Source organism: Muscardinus avellanarius (assembly GCF_963383645.1).
Source record: "Muscardinus avellanarius genome assembly, chromosome: 12".
Classification (NCBI taxonomy): domain Eukaryota; kingdom Metazoa; phylum Chordata; class Mammalia; order Rodentia; family Gliridae; genus Muscardinus; species Muscardinus avellanarius.
In genome coordinates, this window is record NC_137798.1 from 5,282,232 (window position 1) to 5,299,152 (window position 16,921).

General features: G+C 40.9%; 1 protein-coding gene across 1 annotated transcript in view; it reads right to left on the minus strand.

Moving 5' to 3' along the window:
• Positions 1 to 16,921, minus strand: part of INO80 (INO80 complex ATPase subunit) — a gene marked incomplete at both ends in the record, with an annotated part of 102,216 nt that overhangs the window by 70,196 nt on the left and 15,099 nt on the right. Inside the window, 12 exons of the mRNA XM_080707954.1 lie at positions 1,082 to 1,215; positions 1,417 to 1,584; positions 3,815 to 3,900; positions 4,556 to 4,673; positions 5,542 to 5,626; positions 6,387 to 6,529; positions 6,953 to 7,012; positions 10,842 to 10,937; positions 12,348 to 12,428; positions 12,847 to 13,056; positions 15,777 to 15,844; positions 16,705 to 16,900. Coding sequence (XP_080564080.1) covers positions 1,082 to 1,215; positions 1,417 to 1,584; positions 3,815 to 3,900; positions 4,556 to 4,673; positions 5,542 to 5,626; positions 6,387 to 6,529; positions 6,953 to 7,012; positions 10,842 to 10,937; positions 12,348 to 12,428; positions 12,847 to 13,056; positions 15,777 to 15,844; positions 16,705 to 16,900 — 1,445 coding nt within the window. The remainder of the gene's footprint in view (positions 1 to 1,081; positions 1,216 to 1,416; positions 1,585 to 3,814; positions 3,901 to 4,555; positions 4,674 to 5,541; positions 5,627 to 6,386; positions 6,530 to 6,952; positions 7,013 to 10,841; positions 10,938 to 12,347; positions 12,429 to 12,846; positions 13,057 to 15,776; positions 15,845 to 16,704; positions 16,901 to 16,921) is intronic.

The window sequence follows — 16,921 nt, forward strand, 5'->3', positions numbered from 1 at the left end:
CTATTTGATTTTTTGTATTTTTAAACAGTCTCACTAAGTTGCAGAGGGCCGATGTTGCTGAGACTGGACATGAACCTACGATCCTCCAGCCTCAGCCGCCTGAGTATTGAGATTAACAGCGTGCACCACCAGGCCCGGCTCACACACTGTTTTCCCAATGAAGAAGTCTGTAGCACATTAGCTTAATGGCCACTTTAGCCTTTACCAAATCTACCATTGTGGACTCTACCACTGGAGTAAGTTTGATTAATCTAAAAGCAAATCAGCTCTCTAAAAAATGAGATTCTAAGTGTAAATTAAGCTGCCACAAGACAATTTAAGTATACCTGGGCATTTCAGTACATTTGCTGTTGAGACCAGGAACAAGGATATATTTCCACACAGGTATACATTCCTGATTCAGAAAGGCAACTGGAAGTGGCTAGAACCTTTAAAATGATCTATATGGCCGAGCGTGGTTTTGCACGCTTATAATCCCTGAGTTTGGGAGGCTGAGACAGAAGGACCGCGCAAGTTCAAAACCAGCCTCAGCTACTTAGTGAGGCTCTCAGCAACTTAACAAGACCCTATTTCCAAATAAAATATAAAATAGGCCTGGGAGTGCAGCCCAGAGGTAGAAAGCCCCTGGGTTCCATCCCCAGTACCACCAAAATAAATAAATAAATAAATAAATAAATAAATAAATAAATAAAATTATCTATTTGAAGTCTTAATAGTGTTCAAATTCCTAAAATAAGTTCCCTCAATAATAGGTTGCTGAACCATTGCTTAATGCTAAATATCTCATTGCTGGGCCACCTATCAATAATGTTACGGCCGTCCATTAATTAGGCCCTAACCCTAACCTGGACATTCACTGTTGGGAGGGGGAGAAGGGGAAGCAGCAGGGAAAGGGCATCAAGGACAGTGTGAATGTATGCCATTTTCAATATGATCCACATAAAAATAAAATTTAAAAAATTTAAAAAACTGATTGTTGTTGTTGGGAACTCATACATTCTCTATCCAATTTATTTGTGAAGCCATAAAACCCCAAGTTATGAAAAACACTCAAAGCAAAAAGATATTACTATTTTCTCACCTGTCTCGTGAATGGTTGAAGACCCTGATCTGTCCATGACGGTAGATAAACTTTGAAATCTCATATGGCTTTAGAGAAATATGAAACGGAGACCACGTTTCTTGCCGTTCAAATAACTCTGGGTGATTACACACCTAAGAGGAAGGAAAAGGGTAAGACAACACTGCCATGTGCTGATAGCACTCCAGTAAGTAACAAAGATCCCAAATACTGAACCGTCATCTTCCTCTCTTCATCTCTAACAACCTGTTTAGTTCGTGTCAAGCTAGTGCCTTTTTCTTAGAGTGGTTAAAACAGACACAGACAACATCAAGGCAGCTGACCTATGCTCTTACCTTCCTAAACTGCATGACCAGATTCATGAGGCTACTGGTGGTGTTCTGTGCTTGCTGTGTAGAACCCATAGAAGACTGCAACAAATCCTCAATGGAAATTTTGTTCTTTAATGCCTGATATAACAGCTTTTGCCGGCTGGTCAGTTGGCAGTACATTAGAATCTCAATCTAAAAATCAATAAGATCATCCACAATTGGAAAAGATTTTAAGAATATTCAGTATCAGCCTACTGTTGAAAACTCATGCAAACCAGATTATAACAGAGAAGCAACCCATTAACTCACGAGTGTGTGAGGTGGATAACCACCCAGACAGTGTTCTTTCCTGGATGCTATCATCTTGTCACTCCTTCTCCCTGAACAATCTTTCCAAAAGCACCGACTATCACTCTTCCAAATATTACCAAACTGCTGCAGCACCATTATTTTCAACGACCAACTATGAAATCACCACTTAGTAGGCAGCAATTTTGCTTTTCCTCAACTTACTAAATTGGTTGACAGCATCACCCTTTATTCAGCTGCCCCAAAACAAACTTCTGATTTCTATCACACACCATGTCCCATCATTCCCTAAATCCTACAACTGAACCTAGAAAATTTACCAGTAACCACTCTTTCTGACCATTCCCAGCAACCTACTGTAGGCCCTCAGGAGGGATCAGATTTAGTCTAGACTTAGCATTTTGGGGTCTTGTGTCTTTGGTTTCTCCTGGTTCTAATATAGTTCTTATACAAGTTTTACAAAGCAATTTAACTGCTGAAAAATCTGTAATGTACACTACTGCTCATAATAAAATATTAAAACTTCTCATCTAAGTAGAAAAAGACTCTCATAATGTTCAGTACTGTGCCTTTCTCAAATGTTTCTACTATTCTAAAGTTAAGAGAGACAGGAATACCACCCTACACACAGTCACTTGCTGGCCAATGTTCTTAATTTAAAATGTGACTAAGAGGCCAGGTGTGGCGGAGCACACTTGTAATTCCAGGACTTGGGAGGATGAAACAGGATGATCAAAGATTCATAGTGAACCGCAGCAACCTAGCAAAACCATCTCAAAATAAAAACTGGGCTCGGGGTGTAGATCAGAGGTAAAACACCTCTCTCGGTTCAACCCCCAATACAAAAAAAAAAAAAAAAAAAAAGGATTTCAAGGAAAAAAAGAAAAAGTAATAATTAAAAGAAATATAAGAGACATATCAGTCACGCATAGTGGCACAGGCCTATAATCCCAGTGCTTGGCAGATGAGACAGGAAGACCCCAGGTTCAAGGACATCTTCAGCAAAGTAGCAAGATCCTGAGCAATCTGACACGACTCCGTTTCAAAATAAAAAATAGAAAGGGCTGGGTGTAGCTAACAGAATGTCCCTGGGTTCAATCTCCAACACCACACAAACACATATGCTCAAAAATAAAAAAGAGAGAGTGTAAGAGAATAATTCCTAATTGCTAGGTGTAGTCCTTGTTTATATCTTGATTTCAACAAAATAACTCATAAAAAATAAAAATAAAAATAAAAACAGACACAATGACAACTAGGGTTATCTGAGGACTGACCGGATAGGTGATACTGTCATGGTACTGTCTTTTAAGTAGGGGTAATAATTATATATGCTATGTATTTTTTTTAATTTTTTAATGGTAGTGGGGATTGAACCAAAAAAAAAAACTACATCCCCAGCCCTTTTGCTTTATTTTTTAAACTGTGACTCACTGTGTTGCTCAGTCTCCCAAAGTTGCTGACGCTGTCCTTGAAACAGCGATCCTCCGGTCTCAGCCTCCTATGAACTGGGATTACAAGTGTGTGCCACTATACCTGGCCCTATTTTTATTTATTTATTTTTTAAGCAGATTCACATCTAGCCTGAAAAACTATGTGAGGCTCTCAACAACTTAGCAAGACCTTGTTGCAAAATAAAAAAAAAAATGGTACACATCTATAATTTCAGTACTTGGAAGACTGAGACAAAAGAATCACAGGTTTGAGGCCAGGCTCAGTAACTTAGTGAAAGCTTGTTTCCAACTAAAATAGGGACTGGGCATGTAGCTTGAACCTAAAATGTCCCTGGGTTCAATCCTCAGTACCACAATGAAAAAAAAAAAAATAGGGCAAGGGGGTATAGCTCAGAGATAGAATGTCCTGGGTTCAATCTTCAGAACTGCAATCAATTAATCAATATATCAGTTTCAAATTCTCCATTAATAAAAATATAAAACAAAAAGAAAAAAATTATTACTTTCCTTAATTTTGTGATTATTTTAAGTCTCTGAGTCATTCAAGTTTAAAGGTCTTCTCTCAAACTAATTACCCTTCAACTAAATACATATCAAGAAATTTCCCTCAAGAAACACTAAGTTGATTCCTTCTGAGGCTTCTGAGGCTCTTTCCTTACCTTATCAGACAATTCATTCTCTACATCTTTCTTGATTCTCCTCAGCATAAACGGCTTCAAGATCATGTGTAAACGAGAGAGTTGATCTGAAATAACAGGAGGCCCCCAAATAATACATTACATTCATTTAACACAACAATCAAAACAAACACCATGCTAATCTCTCTTAAACCCTTCAAACATTTTCTTGGTGCAATGATTTTCTGAAAGTAGTTTAGAACCTTTTTACAAGTAGGAAGCCAAGGAATTTTAATTTCCTTTCTTTGTTTTTGTACATTACTGGGGATTGAACACAGGGGTTCTACCTCCAACTATATTGTATATATACAATATAGTGGTGGTGGTACACCCCCAGCACTATATTGTATATTTTATTTTGAAACAGGGTCCCTCTAAGTTGCAGAGGGCCTCAAACAAAGTAGCTGAGGCTGGCCACAAATCTGTGATCCTCCTGTCTCAGCCTCCCGAGTACTGGAATTACAGGCGTGTGCCAGCCACTATACCTGGCACAAACTGGTATTTTATGAAATAAGCTTGTTGATCCTTGATTAGTCAAGAATGGAGTAGCCATCACCAAATTAATCCATTTTCACTCAAATAGATACAAAGCACATAATTATTTTATAAGGAAAAAAAAACTTGGATTCTTTCCCATGTAATGGAAGAAAAACTCTAGAGATGAACACATACAACTATGCAGTTCCCTACACTGGTACAAAGAAAGCTCATAACAGCACTCACTCTCATCAATGGCGGACTTGTTTTCAGCATGGCTCTCGATGTCCTTGGAAAACCACTCATTAAATTCTTCATGGGAATCAAATAATGTTGGCATAATAAAATGCAGCAGAGCCCAGAGCTGGAAACAAAGCAAAAAATGAAATGGCTGAAAGGTCAACAAAATGAAAGCGTGTTATGATACATCAGGCCTTGGAGAGAATAAGAAAAAGCTTTAGGGGGGTGTGTGTGTGTGTGTGTGTGTGTGTGTGTGTGTGTGTGAAGGACAAGTGAATGTGTGGCAGCACATGCCTCATCAGCCAACCCAAATTCTACCCGGTGTTGCGGCAACATGTGAGTATTCTCAAACTAAAAGTTTGAAAGTACTCGTCAAATTTTTCAGTCATATAGTTAAAGCAACACAACTTGCTACTTATAACTCTAGATCAGGGGGTCAGAAAATTACAGCCCGTGGTGCTAAGTGTGGTCCACCACCTACTTCTGTAAAAGTTTTACGGGAACAGCCACGCCCGCGCATCCCATACTGCGTGGCTGCTTTCACATCACAGAGGTAAAGCTAGGTAGCTGCATAAATGACTGCAGGGCACGCAGTACCTCATACAGCTGCCCCATGGGCCTTTATTTTCCGATACCTATTCTAGATGATTAGTGAATTTTCTTTACTAAACAAAGAATTATGTCTTCTTAGGATTAAAGAACATTATGTTTCAGTTCTAGCATAGAAACATCTCTGTATCAGATGGGCAACGTTTCATAATGTGGTCACTATTAACTTTGTAAATATAAAGGACAAAATAATTAAAAATTAAGAAACTAAAAATGATGCCTAACATACCACTTAGGGAAAGCTGTGGTCACTTCCTAATTTTATGCTGGAAATATAATTTGTACAGAGCAGTCGCATTTAAGGAACATATGGGTAAAGAATTCTAAGCTCTGCTGAAACGGCCTTAAAAAGACACAAACCTGAGCCCCTGGCTGCTGCTTACCTCTGCCATGGTGTTCTGAATGGGGGTCCCAGTTAGCAAAAGCCGATTTCGACACTGGAACTGTAACAGGATCTTCCAGCGAACACTGTCCAAGAAAACGAGGTACAAACTCCAGGTTAGCATCTTATCCTTAATTACTCTACTGAAATTCCATTATTTCTAAAAATGTTTTCCAAACAAAAAACATTCTGAATCATGTACTCCATTATGTACAAATCGAGAAACATTCAAAAAAGCCAAAGACAGAAAGTTTCAGCAGAACTGACTCTTTTATTTTGAAAACAGTAATAGTTTAGATAAACTTGCGCTTGAATAAGCAGGACCTTTTCTGGCTTTATAAAACCTTCTGCTGAGACAGGAGGATCAAAACTAGTGCACAGCCTCAGCTACTCTTTAGTGAGGCCCTTTGCAACTCAGTGAGACTCTGTTTCAAAATAAAGAATAAAAATGTGGACTGGGGGTGTAGCTCAAAGGTAAAATGCCCCTGGGTTCCATCCCCAGTACCGCAAAAAAAAAAAAAGAACTTTTAAATGTAATATTCTACTTCCTATGTACAAAAATCAAAGAAAGGACACAGAACCCTTCTTGTATAGAATTCTCCCCCCACCAAAGAACAAACACCTGTTAAAAATGTCATAATTATTGAGGAGGGAGATAAAACTCTGAGAAAAATTTATGTACTCTAAACACCAATGTTTGTGTCCCATGAAAAGCTGTCAGTGGGACTTCCGCCTTCTGGTCAGGCACACAAGTGAGAAACAGACCATGGCGTGCCCTGCTCGGACCGCTCAGACCCTGTGCGCGCCTTCCTCACCGTGGAGCTCGGTTTCTAGCACTCACATTACCTGGAACTGCTCTTGAGCGCCTGAGCCTCATCCAGTACCATGTACTGCCACTTGACCCGCTGGAAGTACTTTACATCCTGCACCACCAGCTGGTAGCTGGTGATGACCACATGGAAGGGGGCATCCTGAGTGTAGAGGGTCTTCTGCAAATATAAGGGGCAAAGGTGAAAGAGATACCTAACAATTCACAGTAAGGTAATGAAGTATGGACTGTATTGTGCAGGAACAAACTGTTCAAGACAGCTGTAAAGATATCCTTCTCCCATGTGGCAGGGAGATGTGCAGTTAGATGAACTTATTATAAATGTTGAAAAAGTAGTCATATTTGTAACAAACTATGCTAAAAACTAATTTCCAGCTTAGTAAAGAAAAAAGTTTGTTTTAAATGCTTTGATTTCAGTCCAACTGATTGCCTATAACAGGAAAGATATATATACGTGAAGTATGCTTGTCCAATATACAAATATACCATTTATAAGAATACTTTCTGCATTATAAATCATTAATATCATTTCGACAATAATGAGCCCTGTATGTATGTATGCATGCATGAATCTGAAAATTACCTGGCTCCAGAATCTCCTGATGACTTTTCTATCATGGGGATTTCCCCAATACGGTAGCACCTGGAAAAGAGTTGGTATATACATTATTTTCTATTGGTAATATTAAAAGTGTCTTCACAAATGTGTTACTCAGAGTAATTTACAAAGATAGTAAGAATGAATGTAAAAGTTCCTCTTCCATCAATGATGAATTAAATGGTTTGACCAATCCTGCTTTCCAGATTAAAAACACACACACAATGTGTTTGAAGGCATCAGAGAGCTACAGAGGCAATGGAAAATTATGTAATCACAACCCAAAAAAGGATAAAAGCCCAGAACCGGGCGTGGTGGCACACTCGTTTAATTCCAGTCCTTGGGAGGCTAAGACAGGAGGATCACAGGTTTGTGGCCAGCCTCAGCTACTTAGTGAGGCCCTCCACAACCTATAAGAACCTGTTTCGGGATAAAGAGTAAAAAATAGGCCGGGTGTGGTGGCACATGCCACCACATGCTTGTAACCTCAGTACATGCTTGTAATCTCAGTACATGGGAGGCTGAGACAGGAGGATCAAAGGTTCAAAGCCAACCTCAGTAGCTTAGTCAGGCTCTCAGCAACTTAGTGAGACCCTGTTTCCAAATAAAAAAAAGATTTAGGGTATAGCCAGAGGTCGAAGGCCCCTGGGTTCCATCCCCAGTACCACAAAAAAAGAAAATAAAAAATAAAAAATAGAGCTGGGGGCGTAGCTCACAGGTAGAATGCCCAAGGGTTCAATCCCCAGTGCCACAAAAATAAATAAATATAGGGCTGGGGGCATGGCCCAGAGGTAGAATGCCCCTGGGTTCAATCCCAGTAACAAAAAACAAACAAACGGAATGAAAAATAAAACAAGTAACTACTTAAAAATGTAAATCCCATTTCATAGGGAAAAGGATGTTATGGAAGAAAAAGGAAGGAGTTAGAAGCACTGATCATAATAGAACCACAAGGAGTATCACTCAGACACCTACCAAATAAAACTAACTTTCGAATGTTTTCACCAGAGACCTAAGTCTCGCTGACTACAATCTAAGTAAACACATCTCAACAATCCAGGAGTAACAGCCACAGAAACGACCCAGTACAGGAGGCCAGCGAGCCCTTCTATAAACATTCTCAGCTCTGCGTGCCTTACAGCTGCTGTCAAAAGCCAACTCTGCTGCTGTAGTGCAAATGAAGCCCGAAGAGAAACGTCAACAGTGGTGCGGCTGGGTTCCCAGAGATATGCATTTGGACTTTCTATCATGTGTTAAAAAAATCTTTATCAATACGTTTCAAAGTACAAACTCTTCTTATTTCGTAGACCACATAACAACTGGCAGAGGGCTCCTCAATAAGTTAAATTACCACTTGACCTAGCAATTCTGCTTAGGCATACATCCAGAAGTAACAAAAATGAGACAGGTATCAAACAATAACTGTGCATGAATGTTCACAGCAGTACTTCCTAACAGCCGAAAGGTGGAAACAACCCAAATATCCACAAACTTATGGATAAACAAAGTGTGATACGTACATGCAATGGAATATTACTCGGTCATAAAAAGGAATAAAGCATCAATACATGCTACAACATGAATAAACCTTGAAAACATTACAATAAGTGAAGAAGCACTATATATTTTCCATTCATATATAACATCTAAATAAGTTGAGCTATGAAAAGTAGATTTGTGGTTGACAAAGGCTAGAGGAAGTAAAAATAGGGAAGCAACTGCTTAATGGGCATGGGGGTTTTAGTCTGAGGTAATGAAAACATTCAAGAACTAGAAAGCAGTGATGGATGTTCAGTACTGTGAATATACTTAACCGACCACACTTGTACACTTGAAAATGGTTAAAAAGGTACATTTTGAGCCAGGTGAGGTAGACCGCCTTTGAGTTCAATCCTTAGTGCCAAAAAAAGGTACATAAGTACATTTTATATGTATTTTAACCTTAATAAAAAAATGGGGATAACAAAAAAATTCAAAGAGGTGATAACTAGATTTAGTTCACCGGCTCTATCTTACAGATCCCTGATGCCCACGCCAAGTTTCGGCATAAAGTCAGAGGTAACAAAGTCGTAAGTAATACCACATGGCCATCTACTGGCCAGTGGAGAAGTTACTTGAGTGAGTGTGTGGACTGTCTTGGGATTGAACCAGGGCATACTACCTCTGAGATACATGGTCAGCCCTATTGCCCTATTTTATTTTTTATTTTCAAACAGGGTCTTGCTAAGTTGCTGAGAGCCAAAGTTGCTGAGGTTGGCTTCGAAACTATGATTTTCCTGTCCCAGCCTCCCAAATCCTGGGATTACAGGCATGTGCCACAAATGTGCCACCACGGCCGGCCCTTCCTTCCTGCCTGCCTTCCTGCGGTACTGGGGGTGGAAACCAGGGGCTTTCTACCTCCGGGCTACACTCCCAGACCTATTTTATATTTGGAAACAGGGTCTCACTAAGTTGCTGAGAGCCTCACTAAGTAGCTGAGGCTGGCTTTGAACCTGTGCGATCCTCCTGTCTCAGCCTCCCAAGCGCAGAGATTACAAGCATGCGCCACCATGCCCGGCTTTTATTCTTTATTTTGAAACAGGGTCTCACTGAGTTGCAGAGGGCCTAAGTAGCTGAGGCTGGCCGCGAACCCGGATCCTCCGGTCTCGGCCTCCCGATCCAGTCCTATTTTTGTGATGCTATTTGGGAATCAGGTCTTCCTGCAAAGGGCCCAGAGAAAAGCCTTTTGAGAACACGTAAGTTCCTTCTGGATTTTCACAGAAGCTTTATGCACTCTACTAACTCTTCATCATTCACAACGTTTGGTACTAACAAGTTTTGCTTTTATTTTAGTCCTAAAGTTTTTCTGATTGGCTATGTAAAATAAGTTCCTGGGTTTGAAGCCAGCCTTGCTGGCTTAAGAGACCCTGTTTCCAAATAAAATATAAAATAGGTCTGAGAGTGTAGCCCAGAGGTAGAAGGGTTCCATCCCAGTACCACAAAATTAATAATAATAATAATAATAATAATAATAATAATAATAATAATAACAAAGTTCCTGGACTTCTGAGCCCTTAATTTGTTCTTGGCCATTGTCTTCAATAACTGTGTAGAGCTGCTGAACCTCCAGGTGATGCTACCTGCATGACCCACAACTAATGTACAAAACTTTATCTGGTGATGCACATCTCTGAACCCAGTACTTGGGAGGCTCAGACAAGAGGACTCAAGTTCAAGCCATCCTCAGAAACTTATGGAGACCCTCAGAAACTTAACAAGACCGTGTTTCAAAATTTCAAAAGGGAGCAAGGCGTGATGGTGCATGCTTGTAGTCCCAGTACCTGCGAGGTGAGACAGGAGATAGCAGGTTCAAAGCCAGACTTGGCAAGAGCAAAGGCTCTCAGCAACCTAGCGAGACCGTTTCCAAAGAAGACGTAAAATAGGGCTGGGGGTGTAGCTTGGAGGAAGAGTGCCTCTGGGATCAATCCTTAGTGTCACACACACCAAAAGAAGGAATCTGGCATGGTGGTGCACATGATTATCATCTCAGTACTCGGGGAGGCTGAAACAGGAGAATTACAGGTTCAAGGACAGCCACAGGAATATTGCAAGATTCTTAGCAACAGGGGTACAGCATGGAGGTAGAATGCCCCTGGGTTCACTCCCCAGTAATTAAAAAAAAAAGTCTGGGTGTAGCTCAGAGAAAGAACACCCCTAATGTTCAATTCCCAGTACAAAACAATAACAACAATAATGATAATTTTTACCGGAAACAAACGTAATTAACAGAAACAATGTAAAAAATTTTAAACTATTATAAGTATTAAATAAGGCAGCAAAGAAAATCACAAAGTTTACTTTAAAGAACAACAGATTTTCATAGATTTATTTTTACCTTAAATTTAGGAACAAATCTAGTAAACTCCTGATGCCAGTTGTTGAGTGTAGAAGCAGGTGAGATTATTAAGAAAGGGCCCCAAATGTTCTCTCTCTGCAACAGAGACAGAGGTCAGACAGCTGCAGGGAAACTAGAGACATGTAATTTAAAGAGGGTAATTAATGACGACTGAAGTTTAAGAAGAAACACAGTGTGTTTCTCATATCTCCAAATCTGCATATCCAACACCACCCTGTACTAATATAACAATATAGGCAAGTACCTATCACAGGGGAAATGAAAAATCAAATGACTCTCTCCTGACCTCCTAGAGTTCCTTTCTATCATTCTCAAAAAACTTATGGCATAGTAATTTGTAGTGTTTTCACCTCTGATCGATTATCATAACAATTCTACTATTAGAATTGGTATAGACGTTGCCCCCCTCTTTGCTGGGGATGGAGCCCAGGGGCATTGTACCTCCAAGCTACACCCCCAGCACTAGTTCTTAGTACTTTTTTTTTTTTTTTTGGTGGTACTGGGGTTCCTGGAAGCCCTTCTACCTCCAGGCTACACTCACACGGGCTACACTCCCAGACCTATTTTACACTTTTTATTTGGAAACAGGGTCTCTTAAGCCAGCCGCGCTATCCTGCATGATCCTCCTGTTTTCACCTCCCAAGCGCGCACCACCATGCCCGACTCTTTTCTTTTTGAAACAGGGTCTCACTGAATTGCAAAGGGCTTCGCTAAGTAGCTGAGGCTGTCCGTGAACCACGATCCTCCGGTCTCAGCCTCCCGAATGCTGGGATCACAAGCGCGCGCCACCACCCCCAGCAAGACTTTGCTTTTTTTTTTTTTTCCTTGCGGGTCTGGGGATGAACCCAGAGGTATTTGACCTCCAAGCTACACCCCCTGCCCAATTTTTTATTCTTTATTTTGAAACCGGGTCTCCCTGAGTTGCGAAAGGCCTAAGTAACTGAGGCTGTCTGCAAACTGTGATCCTCCTGTCTCAGCCTCCCAAATGCTGGGATTATAAGCGTGCGCCACCACACCCGGCTAAGACTTTGCTTTTTTTAAGTGTATTCTTACTCATACTTTTCTCACCTAATTCTTGCAAATTTCCTGCAAGGGAGATATTACCCCTTCTTTATGGAAGAGGAAACTAAGCCTCAGAGAGTGAAAGTCAAGTCAGTTGCAAAGAGGCTAGGTGGATTACCCAAGTTCACACTGGCAGACATGGCAGGATGAGGTGTGAACACACATCTTCTGGTGTAATGACAGTGCCCGTGCCACTACAGGAGCGCTTCTCCACAGAGGGTGGGAGACAGTGGCCCAAACTGCACATGCTCAGAGATCACCGTGGCCCCTTGAAAAGCAAATGTTACTCATCTGCTTCCTGTAAAGACCTTGTGGATAAGGAACCCGTTCTTACTGTCTTTTGTATCCCATAGAGCTTTGCAAGTGCATGATTCTCATAGGAAAATGACCTGAAGAGAAGACTGAAAGATTTCATCTACCCACCTCAGCCAGATGGGCCAGGAGGGCGATGCTCTGCACTGTTTTACCCAGGCCCATTTCATCAGCAAGAATGCCATTAATACCCTGGAGGGGAAAAATACATGGTCAGCGTGCCCTGCATTTCTTCACACAGGGCTCAACCAAAAGAACTAACCTAGATGACAGATTTAATAAAGTACAGCTCTACTATCCACTACTATAATGATTTCTTTTGCCAACACTACAGTGTTGATCTATGGAACCAACAGGCCAAGGCCAATTCTTGGGATAGCCTAACCCAGAAACAGAATAAGACCCTCGAGGTTCCGAAGACCACCCAAGACAAACTATACACGTGACACAATACTTGCCAGGAAAATCACCAAGTTAGAAATATAGAGACAGCTTTCTACTTCTTGTGAAAAGAAAAGGCTCCTTAGAGGGTTAAAATCTAATCTTGTACTCATTCCAATTACATCAAACCAAAGTAAGAAAATGGGCATGACCCAGTTCTAGAACTCACCTGTTCATACAGATTGGCCAACCAATTCATGCCTTTCAGCTGGTAACCTTTCAATTTGCCATTGAAAATGGTGGGCTGTGGAATATCTTCCCCAGCCCGGATAGATGGGTTTGCCAGGCTGTAGCTCTCCCCAAACCCAGTGCCAGACTTGTTTGCTGCCCGGAGAGCGGCTGCTCGGCTTTCTTTTGCATCTTCATCAAATGACCTTGTCTGGATATTAAAAAAAAATATTAAAACAGCTCAAACAAGGTATTTACACTGTCAGTACTGAAAAAAACAATCAGACAATGTTTCTAATAATACAAGCGTTGACCATTTCCCATAAACCTTGACGACTGGAAGTGGTGAAGAAAGGTGGAGTACATGTCTACCGCTGATCAAGTCTGTCAAAGTTACAGTCAACTACGCAGTATGTTAAAATGCATTTGATTTCTGTTTTTTTAATTGTAGTACTAGAGATGGAGGCCAGGGTTTTTCTACCTTCTGGCTACACTTCCAGATCTATTTTATTTTTTATTTGGAAACGGGAGTCTTCACTAAGTTGCTAAGGCTGGCTATAAATCTGCAATCTTGTTTCAGTCCCCAAGTACTGAGATTACAAGTCTATGCCACCATGCCCAGCGAAACTGCATTTTCTACACTTAATTCAATCTAACTGTAGTATCTGTTTTATTTAACTTCACTATATCGTGAATAAGAGCCAATTATTACTAAAGTGAAACAAAGCAGTAAGAGCAATTCCTTGAGCTATATGGTTCTTTTAACAAGCCAGCAGTGCTTTTTCATCAACCATGAAAACTTCACACTGTGTTAGCTATGAGCACTCAATTGGCAGGAGAGCAAACCATGCTCACTTCAAAGTATTCTTAATGCCTCTTGAAGTTGATGTTCAGCTGGGCGTGGTAGCACACGCTTGTAATCCCAGTACTTGGGTGGCTGAGACCGGAGGATCACAGGTTTGAGACCAGCTCCAGCTACTTAGTAAGGTTCTACATAACTTAGCGAGACCCTGTTTCAAAACAAGGAATAAAAAAATGGGCTGGGGGTGTAGCTCAGAGGAAGAATGTCCCGGGTTCAATCCCTAGTACTGAAAAAGAAAAAAAAGTTAATGTTTAGTACTGTGCCTTTCTCAAATATTTCTATTTTTCTAAAGTTAACAGAGACAGATACCACCATATACAGTAACCTGATACCAATGCTCTTAATTTAAATATGACGAAGAAGCCAAGCATGGTAGAACACACCTGTAATCCCAGCCTTGGGAGACTGAAACGGGAGGATTGCAAGTTTGAGGCCAGCCTCAGCAAGTTGATGATGCCCTCAGCAACTCAGTAAAACACTATTTCAGCCGAGCAAGATGGCACACGCTTGTAATCCCAGCATTTGAGAGGCTGAGACAGGAGGGAGATCAGGGTTCACAGATAGCCTCAGCTACTTAATGAGGCCCTTTGCAACTCAGTGAGACCCTGTTTCAAAAATAAAGAATAAAAAATAGGGCTAGGGGTGTAGCTCGGAGGTAGAATGCCCCTGTAGAATGCCCATTACTAGTACCACAAAAAAAAAAAAAAAAAATTAAGTAAAATAAAAAAGAAATAAGCCGGGCATGGTGACACACACTTGTAATCCCAACATTTGGGAGGCTGAGACAGGAGGACTGCAATTTGCGGACAGCCTCAGGTACTACTTAGTGAGGCCCTTTGCAGCTCAGTGAGACCCTGTTTTAAAATAAAGAATAAAAAATAGGCCTGGGGATATAGCTCAGAGATAGAATGCCCCCGGGGTGCATTCCGAGTACTACAAAACCAAATAAATAAATAAGAAAAAGAAATAGTCAGGAGTGGTGGCACACAATTGTAATCCCAGTACTTGGGAGGCTGAGAAAGGAATATCTCAGGTTTGCAGCCAGTCTCAGTTATTTAGGCCCACCACAACTTAGTGAGACACTGTTTCAAAATAAAGAACAAAAAATAGGGCAGGGGATGCAGCTCAAAGGTAGAATGTCCCTGGGTTCAATCCTCAGTGCTACAAATAAATAAACAAACAAATAAATAAAAAGAAAATAAATAACCAGGCATGGTGACACATGCTTGTAATTCCACAACTTGAGAGGCTGAGACAAGCAGGTCACAGGTTCCAGGCCAGCCTCAGCAACTTAGTGAGACTCTGTTTCCAAAGAAAAATAAAATTGGGCTGGAGGTGTAGCTTGGTGGTAGACAGCCCACGTTCAATACTCTGTACTACACTAAAAAAATAATAATCGTGCCGGGCATGGTGGCGCACACTTGTAATCCCCGCACTCATGAGGCAGAGACAGGAAGATCGCACAGGTTCAAAGCCAGCCGCACTGGCTTAAGAGACCCTGTTTCCAAATAAAAATATAAAATAGGTCTGGGAGTGTAGCCCGGAGGTAGAAAGGTTCCATCCCCAGTACCACCAAAAAATATATAAATAAATAATAATAATAATAATAATAATAGTAAAAAAGCAAATTCAGGCTGGGGGTTAGCTAAGAGATAGAATGTATCTGGGTTCGATACCAAGTAACACACACACACACACACACACACACACACACACACACACGCCACACGTGGTGGTGCATGCAATTCGTGATACCCTGTTTTAAGAAAAGGAAGAACACGACAACATTTGGGAGGCTGAGACGGGAGGACCGTGGTTCAAGGCCAGCCTCAGCTACCTAGTGAGGCCCTCTGCAACTCAGTGAGACCCTGTTTCAAAATAAAGAATAAAAAGTAGGACTGGGTTTGTAGCTTGGAGGTAGAATGCCCCTGGGTTCCAGCCCCAGTACTGCAAAAAAACAAAAAACAAAAAACAAACAAAAAAAAAAAAAGAGGAAGAACACCAAAGTGGAAGACTCTAGGGCTTATCTAGGACCAGTTATAATACAACCTTTCATTTCTAAGACTCACCCGAGCTTGGTGAATATGATAGGCATTCTCAGCATTCTTCAGGGCCTGGGCTTTAAAATGGTTACTATCTGAAAAAGAAAACCTATAGATTATCACACTCCATCTTCTCCCAAGACACTGAGGCCAACCTATGTGGCTCTCGGATTCTCCTATTCTACCTATCCCTAGGCTCACAAAGGACGAGGGAGAACAAAGTTTAAATTCTTTGACAGAGTCAAGAAGCTAGAAGCATAAAGGAGGCGAGAATGTCTGTGTAGCTCACAAACTTCACCAGGGGACTGAGATTCATTCTCTCTTAGTCCTGAGGTTTCTTCTACAAAGTGATACCAACAGCCAGGACCAGAAAGACCGTGAGGATTCAAAATCAGAATATACGTATGCTGGGTGGAACAATCTGAACAGATGAAATAGATGTGTGATCCCCAAGACAGGTTACAGCACTCCCATTCTCTTTCACCTCTATGTCAACATGGTCTAGATCACTGTTCTCTCTAAACTCCTCTCAAACCTCACCCCAATTCCTCCCTCCCCTCGCAGTCACAAAAACACCAACACTGAACAATTCTCTTTCACACGCTTCAACCACCAAGGATCTTACATAGTGAAAGATGATTATCTCTGTTAAGATGCTGAATTCTGAATCAACACCTTTTATTTCTATTAACAAATCACAACATATAAAATATTCCCAAACCTGCAAGATATGACACGCATATAACCCTTTCCTTTAAAATTCTTTTGTAAGTTACTTTATAGGCTTCTGTTCAAGAAACATACATTCTCTCTACTCTAGTACAATAATTTCCTCTTCTCTAATCAATACTAACTATAAATCAAGACCAAACTTACAAGAATCAATAACATATATAACCTTAAATATGAAAAATGGAGGGCACCTGCTTCTTCCAACTTCTAACTCAAGACTCACCATAGTCTTCCTGTGTGATGTTTACTACCACCCCTCCACCAATGTCGATTTGTCTCTGGGTAGAGCTGTCTTCTAGTTTCCGCAGGATTTCTTCCTGAATCCCATCATGACCCATGTCTCGTTTTCGACTCATAAAATGGGCGTACAACTCTGTCTGGGTGATTAAGAAGTTGAGCTTTCGCTGTTGCCTCTTAGCCTAAAGTGAGAAAAAGTTGAA